This window comes from Xiphias gladius, chromosome 22 (genome assembly GCF_016859285.1).
Source record: "Xiphias gladius isolate SHS-SW01 ecotype Sanya breed wild chromosome 22, ASM1685928v1, whole genome shotgun sequence".
NCBI lineage: Eukaryota > Metazoa > Chordata > Actinopteri > Istiophoriformes > Xiphiidae > Xiphias > Xiphias gladius.
This window is the reverse complement of record NC_053421.1, coordinates 10,260,720-10,275,588: the sequence shown is the minus strand read 5'-3', so window position 1 is coordinate 10,275,588 and position 14,869 is coordinate 10,260,720. Positions and strand designations below refer to the sequence as shown.

General features: G+C 40.0%; 1 protein-coding gene across 1 annotated transcript in view; it reads right to left on the bottom strand.

Annotated features, from left to right (window-relative positions):
- Positions 1-492: 492 nt before the first annotated feature.
- LOC120784183 (exostosin-1a-like) overlaps positions 493-14,869 on the bottom strand; it is a 39,908-nt gene continuing 25,531 nt past the window's right edge. Inside the window, exons 3-11 of the mRNA XM_040117725.1 lie at positions 11,020-11,127; positions 10,318-10,437; positions 8,185-8,317; positions 7,426-7,544; positions 6,274-6,369; positions 4,750-4,839; positions 4,375-4,535; positions 4,077-4,248; positions 493-3,893 (exon numbers count right to left, since the gene is read on the bottom strand). Coding sequence (XP_039973659.1) covers positions 3,708-3,893; positions 4,077-4,248; positions 4,375-4,535; positions 4,750-4,839; positions 6,274-6,369; positions 7,426-7,544; positions 8,185-8,317; positions 10,318-10,437; positions 11,020-11,127 — 1,185 coding nt within the window. The 3' untranslated portion in view covers positions 493-3,707. The remainder of the gene's footprint in view (positions 3,894-4,076; positions 4,249-4,374; positions 4,536-4,749; positions 4,840-6,273; positions 6,370-7,425; positions 7,545-8,184; positions 8,318-10,317; positions 10,438-11,019; positions 11,128-14,869) is intronic.

Genomic DNA, 14,869 nt, shown 5'->3' with positions numbered 1-14,869 from the left:
GGGGTAGCAATCTCTCCTGTAGCTGTTGCTCCAGCTAAGTTGGCAGCTCTCAAGCACCATGGGATCATCCTGGATAGATGATGTTATTTATGCAGCGTGTCTAAACCAATCATCCTGACGCAGATTTATGTAAACACAGCAGTTTCTTGGCATAAGATGAGGTTCACATACGCACAAGGAGGAAGCTTAAGATATTATTTAGTTTGGCTCTCCCTCTGTGAGCACAGTGCAGCAAACTAACACGCAATATGTGTTTGGGAAGCCAGAAAATGGGTTGCTAGCAGGTCAAAGAGGAAGAGGGATGGCAAGGTGAAACGGGGGAAAAGGAACTGTACTGTACGTGTAGCCAGGTGGCTATTTCTTTCACAGCACACTGTAGATCATAGGTATGTAATTTCAATACATGAGAAGTCTAATTCACATTTTATTTGGAAGACCAGAAAAGAGACACAAAGAGACAGTCAATTTATATCAAACATTTTATTTCTTGATTTTTTTTGTTTTGTTTTTATAAAATTCTTTTAAAAAACTGTGATTTTTCCTCTATCTTTCCATTTTCAATCTCTATAAAATTAGGTCTGCAGTTACAGAAGAGAATGAAGGAAGCAGGCAGAGATTCATTTGGAACACAATCCTGTCTGATAAATACTACGTATGTGTGTGTGTGTGTGTGTGTGTGTGTGTGTGTGTGTGTGTGTGAGAATTCTACATATGTGCATTACATGTATTACTATACTTTTGACAACCAGGAAGAGGGGGCTATTGGGCCCTCGCAAGTATAAGAATACAAGGCAGTGCATTTGTCAGTACGAGTCCAACAAGACCTTGAAAATGTTCCAATAACAGAAAAGGCAGGAATGTCAGTATAAGAGGTGTGGTGATAAGTCTTAGTAGAATTCCAGTGTTAAATTAACATAATTTAGGGGGCCATTAACGTGTTACTGGATATTGATAAAGAAAAAAAACGAAAAAAAAACCTACTATGAAATGAAAACAGGGACTTGTTTGGTGCACAAGGCAGATGGGGGGGGGCAAGGGATAAGTGTATTTCTTCTGAAGGCACATCAATATACAACTCCCTGCCCTCTGAAACAAGCACACAAGGGAAGAGAAAAGAAAAAGACAAAGAAAATGTCATCTTAAATATTGCACCAAGTTCATTTCTGAAATGCTATTCTGTTTACGACCATATTCAGTTCTGCTGATAGCAGTGTTTAGTAATACTGGGATTGTTTATTGGCTGTCAGACTGATAACACATTCTCAGAAGTGAAAAACACCAAGCAGCACCCCTCTCTGCTGATTTTTTAGTCTTTCGCACATATACTCTTTCATTCCTTCTCCCCTCTCTTTCTCACACATTTTCTTACTTTCCTCGACAAATGGAAAATACTTTAATGAACCAAATAATATTGGAATGCATGGCATTCCTCATATCAGATGAAAAAATACACAAACAAAACCATAAATGATCTAATGGCACATATTGGGGTCTGTGAAGGACTGTGAAGCTCACCAAAATGATTGATTGTTTTATCTCCCTCAAAAATGAAGCTGAAGCTACTGAAGGAAGAGTCAGGGACAGGTGTGGCTAGATTTCTACATTTCTTATTGAAATGCCGCTGGCCTTTTACAGGGCCACTTCAAGGACAGAAACTTTAACTTGATGACGCACAGTGATTTAAAAAACAAAGGTGCAAAATTCGAGGTGCATCAAATTACATTAACATTTTCAGCTAATCTGATATATCAAGACAAATAAAATGAGGCTTGCCTAATTATGAGACCAAACACATAGAAATTGTTTAAGCCAATTAGCCTACTGATCCACCTGCAAAAACCCAATTTCATGTTCCACTGACACTTGGCAGTCAATGAAAAGATTTGCAGCAAATGAGATATGTGTCTCTGATTTAGAAGACTATCGTACAGAAAGTGATAAAGATGTAATTTATGAGACATATTGAATTATGGAACATATTTCTAAGCATCCTGGTTTTACATTTTGCTTCTTGAATGTGGCCCATGCACAATGGCACATTGCCAATCTGACTCTCTCAGAGATGATTAGCTGTTACAATCTGAGATGATCAAAGATACCGGAAATTGAAAGGCTTCTAATTAGATGTATTTAAGTTAAAGAAATACCACAAATGAGAATAATTACTTAATAGAGCATATCTCCCAAACGATGCAAAATGTCTTCCCTATGACTTTTAACAGTATGACAAATACTTGGTGGGAATTCCTGTCGATCCATAACAAATGGGGAAAACACAGTAGTTTACTTAATATGATGCCAACTCTTACTCTGACAGATGAAAACAGTGTTAGCCTGCGTCAAGTACTTTACAGCCTTGGCTACTGGCAAACTTGTCACTGGACAAAATGAAATTCGGTCTATGACAGAGACAATAACCGTGTATAAATATCCCTTGCTAAACGAGCTTGAAAAGATCCATTCCCTGGCTTTCAGTGTGGTTTGTGTTTTAGACAGACCATTAGTTGCCTCAACTGGCAAGCTCAGCCTCCCTTGACCAAGGCAACTCATATGATGCTATATTGTTCTTCAGGCCAGCACATATTCAAGTACCGATTCTAGTTTGGCATACGAGCCTTTACAAATGAATAAAAAGAGACATGAAGACTTCTTGCTAAAATGAAAATGGAGAATTCCATTGAATTTTGTTTGCGCTTGTGGATATCTATTCCCACATAGCACGTTTTCTGAAATCTAATGGGTTGTGTCAGTCTGTTGTATTTTTACCATGAACAAAAAGTTCAGAATGGCACATAATGACAATTTGTTTGTTCAGTTGAATAAAAATACATTTTCATTATACTTCAGCAGAGAAAAAATGTGAATGCTGACCTGAAAAATTTACTACAAGATCCATAATTTCATCAATTATAAAGTAAATCACAAACCATGAAAACAAAAACAAAACAGAAAGCAGCAAGATCAAGGTGCTTATTCTGCACCGTGCCTTTCTCTCAGACTCCCACATCCCAACGCCGTTAGATAAACCTGAGGCACTGTGAATATCAGATCAACGATGGTTGAGGGGTTGTCATTCCTCTTTTCACCCAACCTGCTACTGGTTTTAATTAAGACAATACAGAGAGAGTAGTAGGCCATTCATTCACTGTATAAAAAAACATAGCTAAACACAATCCAAAATAGTGTTATCCTCTTCATAGTCATAATTATCAATAATATTCTGTCATCAAAAACTTTCAGGAACCTGTGCATAGTGTACAAAGTAGAACAGGCAGTCTCTTTCAGTGGGATGGATTTGGGAGTGGTTTGCCACTGTTGGGAAACTGAAGCAGCAATCTGATTTGCAACTCCAGTTCCAATTTAGTTCAAAGTCGAACACTTTATAAAGTCCTCAGGTGTCCTTCAGTTGTTGGTAGTTGCAGTGTATATAGTGGAAATTGGGTGCTCAGCTATCCCCCAATACACGTAAGAGAAAGGACAGAGAAGAGAAATGGAGGAAGTACAAAGGACATAGCGGAGGAGACCAATGGATGTGCTATTCTCCTCTTCTGCTATAGTTTCTTTTCCTCCTCTCCCCCTCGACCCAATCCCAGTTGCTTCTCCATTGATCTATCCATGCAATCATGGAAAGGTTCTGCATCTCTCTATATGTGTTCGCCCCCTCGCTCTTTCTTTGTTGTGTCCAGAGAGCGGGGGGCTGTGGAGGGTTATAGTCTCTCGATATCCCTGTACTTCTTCCGCAGTATGGACACTTGGTCTTTGAACAGGACAGGGTCCAGTCTCATCTGAGAATGGACCAGGGGCATGTTGCCAAACCAGCTGGCAAACTTGTTCATGCAGGTCTGACGCTGGGCAAAATGGTCTGGGTCAGCCCAGCGAGACGCCCGGGAGCTCTGGGGGTGGGAGGGTGGGAGAGAGGGAGAGAGGGGGAGAGAGAGAGAGAGAGATGAGCTAAATTACATCTCAACATTAAAAATTCTCCTAGGAGATGAATGTTATGGATCCCTAAATAATCACATACAAGTCTACAAATCTAAATTAAAAAATTAATTTACAGCATAATTATTTTGAATTACCTGTCCCATCATGGTCTCCTTGTATTGTTTCTTCTGGGTGACCTTGATGGGTGGTAGTTTAGAGACTGACGACACCAGAAAATTCATCAGAATGTCCTCGCAGTTTGACATCTGGTCAACCATAGTCTTCAGACTGACTGGAAGGTAAGTGGTGTACAAATAGTGGTAGTATCTAAAGGAGAAAGTGAGAAGGAGTTGTGTTAGTATTGAACTAAATGGAAAAAAGAATTACAGTGGAGAGGAATAAGATACAACACAGAAGCAGAAAGAAGTAAAGAAGAAAGTAGAGCATCAGTACTTGTGATAGATGGCAGCCCCAGTCAGCACCATGGAGTAGTCGTTGGTCCATTTGGAAGTATAGCCCCACCGCTCCTTGTTGCTGTCCCAGAAGTGGCTGCGGGCAGGGTAACCAACAATGCGGTCTGGGAAACTCTGCCACACTGTGAAGGCAAAGTCCACCTGGACCAGGATCAGAGAGAAACAAAAGGAGACAGAGAGATGGAGAGAGGACATGAGGCCAAGAGATCAGGAATAGCTAATTCCAGGAAACTGTGTCTAAAAGATACACAGATACATAATATTGAATATACAACTTGTTACCAAGACTTGTCCAACATGTACTCTAGATTATGAATCACTAAGATGTTTGCTGTGGTTTTTCTGGCAGTCTGACCTCTGTGGTGGAGAGCACGGTGTCCTCATCCAGACTGAGTACAGCATCAGTGGGGATGGTATCGTAGGGCAGAAAACGACTGCTTATCACCTGGTTTGATTTGCAAAACACAGAAACATAAGAAAATTGTGACTGGGTACTAAAAGGGAGTAAACACTTTTACCATACAGCTCATTGACAACAATCAATGTATAAACAGGGCTCATATGAACACAAGTGAGCTACTGTACATCTGTATGACAAGCAGCACTACCAGTTTTTTCATGTCTGTGCTACAGAGTTGTGTCATCTTCCCGCTTTAACAGCAGAGTCTGCCAAATATACAAGCTGACATAATGTCAGCAAAAATGCAACATGGCACTGATGAGCTCAAACCACAGATAGAAATCTACAAGCAGTGGAGCGTGTTTCGCTCCCTCACGAGCCCTACAGCCTCTGCTTTTTGGCATCTATGCAAATAACTGTATAACAAGTGCATAGAAAGTGGTTTTCAATTTTAAGAATATGTGCACACTAACCTAACTGCCAGTTTCAATTGAAATATAGCGTGTGGGTTTCAAGACAGCAGTGACCATGGTAGCCACATCAGCATTCAACCTAAAAGATCTGCACTACATAAAATGAACACTAACAACAGTAACTTGATCCAAAGATGGTAATCTTTAATGTAAACAAGTCAGCGTTGCAATCTCCAAGCAGAGTTACTAAGCCCCTATATACTGCATGTCAGTCACATCCATATATTTTAAAATAAATTCAACATTCAACACCCACGTACCCTATCAGAGTGCTGATTGACAAATTTCTTTTATAGCTGATAAACGCTGATGATTGGCAGTGAACTACCTTTGCAGCAGCTTTTGTAACTGTGCTCAAAATTCAATTCTCATTTTCATCTTTAGTCTTCAGGACCATTTGGTCCAACCTTAATTTGTTTGAGACCTCATTTACTACATTCAGTAGTTAGTAAATATATTGTACTTTTAGCTGATGGGCCCATTTTTGAAAATGTGTGATGCGCTTCTCATCCTCCTCACGATAATGTCATGCTATTATTATACTGAGTCATTCATAGTGAGACAGGTAGGTTGTGGGTTTAAATGAATAAACAATGAATGAGCAGGTTTTTATCACATACATTATTTCAAAAATTAAGCAAAGAAGTATCAAAAGTTATATATAGTAAATTAAAAAGCTGTGATGTCTGAACTCCTTTCAGTAAAAATGGACCTGAAGCTGGGACGTGAAAGAATTAGATGCCTGTTGTTTTTGCACTGATGCTGTGATATGGAGAGTTCAAAACTCAGTATCTGTTATTGCCAATTTTGAAAGAAAAGAAAAATATTGGTTGTTCAAGCCACTTAGAGACAGGACAGATAGAGCTGGATAAACTTAAAAACTTTGGGTTGCCTACTGTTTTACATTTTGTCTCAAACTGAATTCAACTAAAGACTTTCAGCACTGAATGTGAAATGGCTGCATTAACATTGCCTACTGGGAGAAGAACCAGGTTAAGGTGTTTACCTTGCTTTCCCCTTCTATAACAATGACAGGGACCGAGGTGGCAGGCCAGCGGTGCTTGGAAGGAAGAGGCTTGTCACAATTCCACAGTACTATCACCTGCACAAAAGGAATACAAGTAAAGCTTAATCATCATTCTGAATTCAATGTTCATTCACCTGTATACCTACACCTATCAGCCACAACATTAAAACCGGTAACTGGTTTTAATGTTGTAGCTGATCGGTCTATGTTAAAATACAAGTTTAATGTTTGACAATCCTGTCTGGCTTAGCAATATATGTACAGAACAAAAACCCACAATAAGGACCTGTCTCAAGTCAAAGCCTATTTTTATTTACTCCTTATTTATGTGGAAGACAGCAACTTCCTCATGCCACCGCAGATCTATTTTCGGAACTGTCACATTGCCTAAAGTTACGTGACAGCAACATGCCATATTTCTGTAAATGCTAAAACAAAATGTGCTGACATTTTCATGATAGCTGTACAGTCCTAGATCCAGGAAAAAACAATTCACATTTTTGTGAACTTGCAAAATGCCAAAGTAGTGGGTAAAACAAAATCCAATGCAAAAAGACAGGGTTTACTGTACACATTAAAACCATTGCTCCACAATATACAATTGAGACCTCAATGTTGTATGTCAATGTCAACATTAATATATTCGAAAGCTTTATATGTGTGAATACACTCAGAAATTACAGTTAATATATACAATTTCGATGTTGGACAGCTGTACATTACATGGTTCTGCAGGTAACAGTTTCTTCTATTCCCTACCATGTGCATTTGTATAGTATCAAAGTATCTGCAGAGAGAGTGTTAGAGTGGATCTGTTGTGGCAGCGAGGTTAGGAAATTATAAGGACAGCCTCCCTTAATCTCCAGCATGAATAAAATACTGAAGTTCAAAAGTATTTAAATGACACTGACATGAAGATAAACTGACCATTTATAACCCCAAAGAAGCTTTGCTCACTTCTCTTAACCTTTTAACATTTTAAAACATCTTAAAACACTGTTAGAAACATTTTACTGATTGTATAAATGAGTTACATAATAATTAAGGTTCCATGGAACATTTACTCACATCACCACTGTGGATCAGGTTTGAGGTGAGTAATGTAGTGCTGTATGTTGGGTTTTTCATTACCTGAGCACAGTACTGGGATTTGGCCACAGCCACAAGCAGCTTCATGACTGGCTGAGACTGGGAGACCAGTGGGGTCACCACATGAATGATCGCTGTAAACTTGGGGTACGGCTTGATACCTGGATAGAGTTGGACACATCAAAGGCAAGGAAATAAACAAATTAAATCTGTCAATTAAGATTTCAATCATAAGAATGACCTTCAGAATCAAGTTCACAAAAGACAGTATTATATATCACTTGTACATGAATTAATGATGACAATGATAGAAAGTCAGCTGCAGTTCTATGTTTTATTAGTAAGAATTAGAAGTAAAACGTTTTCATCAAGTAACATCGCTTTGACAGCTTTGAGCATCTCTTTGTTTGTGCTTGTTTACTTCAAGCTGTGTTTATTTGACATACAGTGTAACTGAACAGGTTTAATTAGGCTTGTAATGGAAAAGGTGCCAGTAAACCAAATCCCACAGTCAACAACAAGCCGCATATCTATCCAATTAACCAAGCACAAATAAAGCATGGCAACATGGCAGGTCTAAATGGTGAGCTTCTCTGAGACAAATCATGAATTTGTAAAGATATACCGCATAACTTGTGGCCATGTCACTTACTCACGTTAGTTTACAGGTATTCAACGACTGCTACACACCAGCTGTTCCTCTGTTGTCTCTTAATGAAGATGAGTCTATCAAACCTAAGGGCGTGCAATTAATGTGGTTCTTTGCGTAATGTATACTATGTGCATGAATAATTAACTGACCCAGCTTAGCGTAATAGAAAGGGAAGTCTCCCAGGTATGTTGAGTATTGTGGCAGGGTGAAAAGACCTCCAGGCAGACTGTTCCACATGGGGTTACTCCTTGAGGTGTGCTGCAGTACCCGGTCCTGGATGATCTGCACATATACAGAAGCAAAGAAGATCCGAATGTATGTTTTCTGTGGATTTGTCAATTGATCAGTCAAATGCTCATAACACAACATGTTGTTCCTATGGACTGTCAGTAAGGATGACAGTAGGAGATAAGCTTTGTTCAAAGATTTTGGAAGATTTATATCAATTCCCCTAAAATTAAAGAATAATTATGCAAATCTTACATGCTATTTGGAAAATTAGATCTATATCTGAATCTGGTTTTGCAAGTTTTATGAGCTGAAAACAAGATTCATAAACTTTGGGAACAATAATGCAAAATAATTAGCTCTTATTTTATTTGGACCTGGATATAATACACCAGTGCAAAGGAAAAACAAGCCTAAATCACCTATATTGGCATTTTAATTTTAATTACTCTGGCTTGGAGCCAGTGAAACTCCAACTTGGTTAAGAATTGGGGGAAATGATTATACTCATTTTTCATTTACTTTTTATAATGGGTAATCAGAAAGGAGTCAAAATACAATTTAACAGTAACATCTTATCACTTAGTTTTGTTAGATAAAGTGCACTGGTATCAGCTGTTCCATTATTCTAAACTGAATTTTACAAGTCAGTTTTGTTCAGCCCAATATCACATACATTGTGTCAGCAGCCTTTACCCAAAGCCAAGACCCTCAGGCCCAGAGCATCGACTTTTTCCCACTCCACCAAAGCTCAAAGGTTGTTACGCAGTGAGATGACACCTTAATAAAATATTAAACATTCTTAGAAGCTATTGGGTAGCTACAAAGCAAAGTAAACCCTGTTTGCTTAATGTAGAATATTGTGATTATAAACAGATTCTTGAGCTGCAACTACACCTTGTTCACAGAAAAATATCTAGAATACCTTGGTAATGGCAGCTCACTAATAGAGTACATTTGTAGCCAAAAACCCTAACCTCTTACCAGTCTGGTACTGTGGTATGTCTTGGAACAAACAGGGTTAAGACACTGAGAGTGTAAACAGATCGAAGATGAGCTCCTTGGGACTGTAACTCTACCCTGCTGACAGAGAAATCCTAGCTCTGCCTTCCTATCTGTTGGGATGAGACCTCTGTACCACTATCTAAGGACAGCAACTAACAAACTGTAGAATACAGTTGGCAATAAGGCTTTCAGTATATGTAACACAACTGAAAATCAGCAGTACTTTTTACAAGCAAAATGCTGATACATTTATTTTCTCTACATGCAATTCTAGTAGATTGCCAGCCATAATTTAGAGATCTACTGCTGTCAAACAAAAAAGTGATAGAGGCCTGTGAATTTGGAGATGCACAAATGCTGAGCCATGTTGTGAGCATGACTGCAGCAAAAAAAAGAAGGGAAAAAAAAAAGAAAAATCTGCCTTACTTACAGCTTGCCTACCACACCCATGTCAGTTTTTCTGTCTTGCTCCCTTATCCATTTCATTCCTCCCTGCTCTCATCTTTGCTTGTTTGTAATTCTAGCCCAAGAGCAGTATGATGGCATTAAGAATACAGATAAATGGATTCTGACAGGAACAATTGACATGACTGGCGTGACTGATAGCAAAGCCACAGCAAGAATCAGCCTCAAAAACATGACAGTAGTGTTTAACAATATAGATCACGGCTCCTTGTTTTCTATCTAGTCTGGAGCAGTTTCACTGTAGGTATTATGTCTGTAACTACACAGTCTGTACATGTAAAATGTCAGTACAAAGTCAATATTTGGGATTAACAGAATTGAGTGACTTCAAAAATTATTTGAAAAAAATAATTAATGAATGGATTTATGCCATATTAGCATTTTCATACTTGTTATACCTTTGTGTGCAAGAAGCCGTGGTTGTTTTTATACAACACAAGCAGGCAAATCGTGAGCATTGGCATCTGATTTTGATCCCCCCTGATTATTTAATGAAAAAGGATGTACATACTATAAAATATTAAAAACTTGTAATTAAAGTGTGTGTGTGCAGTTGTAATGTATGTATGACCATGTGTGTGTACCTCCAGTGTGGTCAGCACTATCTTCTCCACAGAGCTGAAGTAAGCCTCCCATAGGAGCTGGGTCTGCTGTCTGAGGGACAGGATCTTATCTTGGTGGATGGAGCGCACTGTTGTGGGTATCTGGGACAGAGGTGAACACATATTGACATAATATAACAAAACGGTGATCTATACACGATACATTCACTTAATCCACAAAGTACACTGCCTTTAGAATAACTGCAAGATCTGCCTCAATAAATGCAGGGGTTGAGTCTCAGCTGTCATACACAGTAAATCTGATATAGCTTTACAGTAGCTTTAGAAGAGAGTGGTTCACAAATATACAATCCAGGACTTAACAATGTAGGTAAGGCACATATAAACCATGTCCTTAAATACAATAGCATGTATCAATTCTGATTTCAAGTGAAACAGACATCTATAACTACTCAAGCTGGTTGACAAAAATGCTGACAAGATTAAGAAGCAAAGAACACCTGCACACTGCTGCTTTGTTACCAAGAAAAGACCTGATGAAAACATTCTGTGGTCCAAAAAGCTGTCATGCGCAAAAAAAAATAAAAATTAAAGAACTGGCAATGTGACAGTGGTGTGCAGATAAGAATTTTTTTGTTTTCCCAAGTAGCAGTGTTGACAAAACTCTTATGTAAATCAACTTTAGATCTGTATTAAGGTTCCAGAGTAGTGGAAGCTGTCTACCTGTAATAGCAGCCTTTCATCCCCAATCACAGCTGCCGTATTCCAGTCGATAATTTCTGAGAAGGGAAGCTCCCAGCCATTACTTAGCATCACGGGCACACAAGCTGCCTGTAAGAGTAACACAACACCAAACACAAAATACACTGTTGGTTAATGAGATGTACTGTTGAAGAAAAGTTGTTCCGTGGAACCTGTGGTGCATGTGACACCCACAGTATGGAAATATTGAATAGATATAACTATAAAATATAATGCATGAATAAATAAATGTATTAAATCAGTGGTGTGGAGAAGTTGAATTAGAACTATGTGTTTGTCAGTGCCATGTCCCCTGCGGCATTAGTACAAATTTTTATATTCAAAGGGAACAACCAGGGATCACCTTTGTGGTATAATTTCTATTTGTACAGGCAATAAAAAAAATAGCAGAAAAGAAAAGCAAAAAATAATTTAAAAAAAGGTTTATGCTCTACAAACTCATGCCATCACTATACAAGGTCCATTTCCCAAGCAATCAAATCCAACAATTTAGGGACAACAGATCTTCCAACATATTTCCATTCACTACAGAACTACTGCAGTACCTTGATGACTACTCTCAAAGCGACTAGGCAGTGCGGTTTCATGAAAATGATCTTTATTCCCATTGGAAAAGAAGATACTCTTTAAAATGTACTTGAAAATGAAAGCCTGTTGCTGAGAGATTAATGAAATTGCGTTGAAATGTGTGTCCATATTTGTGTGTGTGCACGACCTTGTGTGCATGTCCATTCACCCATTTGTGTGTGTGTGTGTGTGTGTGTGTGTGTGTGTGTGTGTGTGTGTGTGCGTGTAAATGTATGTGCATGTTGGTGCTGTAAATTTAGGTCTGTGTAAGTTTGCGTGTATTTGTAAGAGTTGGATAGTACATGCAGTTTCCTGCCTGCTGTGATGGGCCCTATAATCTGTTAAGCGGGGTACCATTCACTGATTGGCCTTGGTTGCTACACATGCACACACATGTTCAGGCACATACGGTCCCGCATCAGAGTGCTGCTGTCTAATCTCCTTGGAGTCATTAGCAAAAGCAGCAATCTGCTGAGCCTACCCCTACCTATCTGCTTTCATATATCAATCAACTAGAGACCACTTTTAGCTCAGGCCTAACCCAAGTCATCAACTTACACACGTGCACAAACACACACGCGCACAAACACACACACACACGCGCGCACAAACACACACGCGCGCACACACGTACGCGCACAAACACACACACACGCACACAAACACACACGCACGGGCACACACGCACAGAACACTCAGTCATTAATTTAACTCACTGCTGTGAACTCTCTAAAGAGAATCCCAGTGTGACTTGCACTTGTCACATCACATCCACAGGTTTGCACTCTAAAGCATTTTCCAAATTACTAAACTCCTCTTCAGCAACCCAGCTTTTCATTAAATCATGTGGACATCTCCACTCTGGACTACCACACTGTGTCCTACATGGCCTGTTAGAATACTGCACTGAGTCAGTGTAACTAATGCAGCATGCTAGCCCGCCTAGCCGTCAACTTCCCTAAATTCCCCAATTTCTGCCTGCCCTAGTCAACTTCTATGCTCCCGCATAAGGCTGTGTTTGGATAGAGACACAAATACCTGCTAAATGTGGTCAAGCCCTACACTCCATCCAACCTCTGCTGCTGCACTGCTTTCTCCTCCTGCGTCGACCTGGTCATCAGTCTACTGTCTCACCTTGCCTCCCCCCTTGCTCCCTTGTGGTGTAATTATCTTCCCATTTCAGTCCTTACATATCCACTGCCCATCTTCTACTGTAAGCTCAAAAGTCATCATTCTTATTCTTCTTGCTCAAAAATATCTCTCCTCTCAAACTACTACACTAAAGATGTAGTCATCGATTCTAATCCAGTAAACTTTTTGTCAATTTCGGTGAATAGCTCCTCACCGTCTGCTAGCTATCCATTCGGTGTGGATGCTGGGGAAAAAAAAGTCATGTCCCTACACAGCCCAGGCTCTGTAAATGGGAAACAAACAAATTGACTTGGACCGAGCCACACAACACTATTCTAGCCAATCAGCAACAGGGGATGTTCGTGCTCGTGCACAGGACAAGGGAAAGAGGAAGAGAGGAGGGGAAATGTGGGAAAGGGGGCAGTGGTAACAGGAGACGGCAAATCTGGCACATGCTAACAAATAGTGCCAGTTCAAGGATTACCAAGGGAAGGAAAAGGAGCAGTCTACCCTTCTGTCGCCAGACCATGTGAGGCATCGGTGAGGCTTTCCAACAATGGAAACTGCACGGTTGGACTGGGAAAGAAATCAAGCCCTGGATTTATCCGCTGGGACTGGCCTGCACCCCAAACGACAGGCACACAGAGAAGGCCAGTAAAGAAGCTAACGGGACCCGTAAAAACTGTAAAAACTTTATTTGTTTTTATGGTCCAAAAGCCCACCAATGCGGCGGCCCACTTGACGGTCCACCGGCCCACTTGACGGTCCACCGGCCCACTGATGCTGCAGCACACCTGGATTTGTCCCTGGTAGTCCTGATGGCCAGTCCTATTATAGTGGAGAGATCTCAGAGAGTTGAAAGGCATGATGATGGATGGGGATGTTGCTCTGTACCTGCTTGACTTGTGGGTAACATTAGTTTTGCTTTGTTTCACATAGGCAATAGGTCAGTATTGTTCTGTCCTGTTTGTGATTGTTTGTGAAAGCTAATCCCAACTGGATAGTTAGAAAGCAGGTACTGTTGTCACGTCTGTGTCTGGTAACTTTAAATTACTTGCCCAAGGACATTCAGCCTACTTTCTAGTTTGCCAAGATATGTTGTTGGTGTGACAATAGCTAAAGTGGCAAGAGAGTTGTGAATATCTCTGTCTGCAGCTGGTGTGCTGGCTCTGGGAAACCATCTCATCCTCTCTGCATGTTAGTTTAGGAATGTCAGCTGTAGCGATAGTTTGCTATCTCCTTGTTTGCAGTATATCATGGTATTTGTCCATACAACGAGCAAAGGGTTTTATAGCCACCAAGACCTAAAAACACAAGTTTGCTAGCACAGTGGATTTATTTTGTTGGATGCATAATTTGAAATGCTATGCCAGGTGACATTACCCTCCTTGTGAGCTTAGCTACAAACTTACAGTCCTCTCATCTGTCACTGTAATTTTGTAAAAACAATATAAACAACAATTCTCTCTAGTTTTTACTCTGTTGTGTTTTCAATGCTGTGATTGTGTGCATGTCGTTTGTTTGATGACGTTTTATATTATAAGGTTTGTTGTGCTTCAGCTATGAGAAAGAGCATCCACTTTCACTCCATATAAGACAGTGGATCCTGCCACTGTGTCGTTCCCTTGGCAATGCGTGTCCATGAATTTGGGGGGTGGAGCTTCTGATAGAGCACTGAAGGGAAGGGCGTATTTGTTTTGCTGTTGAGTTCACGTATCAACAATTTTCCTCCAGAATCGCTTACTCCACCTTTAAGTGAGACTGTTCATGAAAATAAATGTAGGTATTCTTTAACCATATCTATGTTCTGAGCTGAGAGCCCTGTCACTAACACTGCAGCATCTCTGTACACCTACAAGTAGGCAGATTGTGTGAGTGAAACTGTAAGTGAGATGGGCTCAGGACCATTGGGAATTAGGGTCACTTGAAGAGGAAGCGTAAGTACAATATTTCTAAGGCCAGTAGAGTACAGAGTGTAAACTGTAGGGGTGGAGAGGATAGGAGAGGTGAGGAGAAGAGACCTTGAGAAAGAGGGTGAAGAAACTGAAAGGACTGACAAAAGTAGAACCAGAATTGAGAACCACGAGAGAGAAAAGATGACAAGGACAGCAAC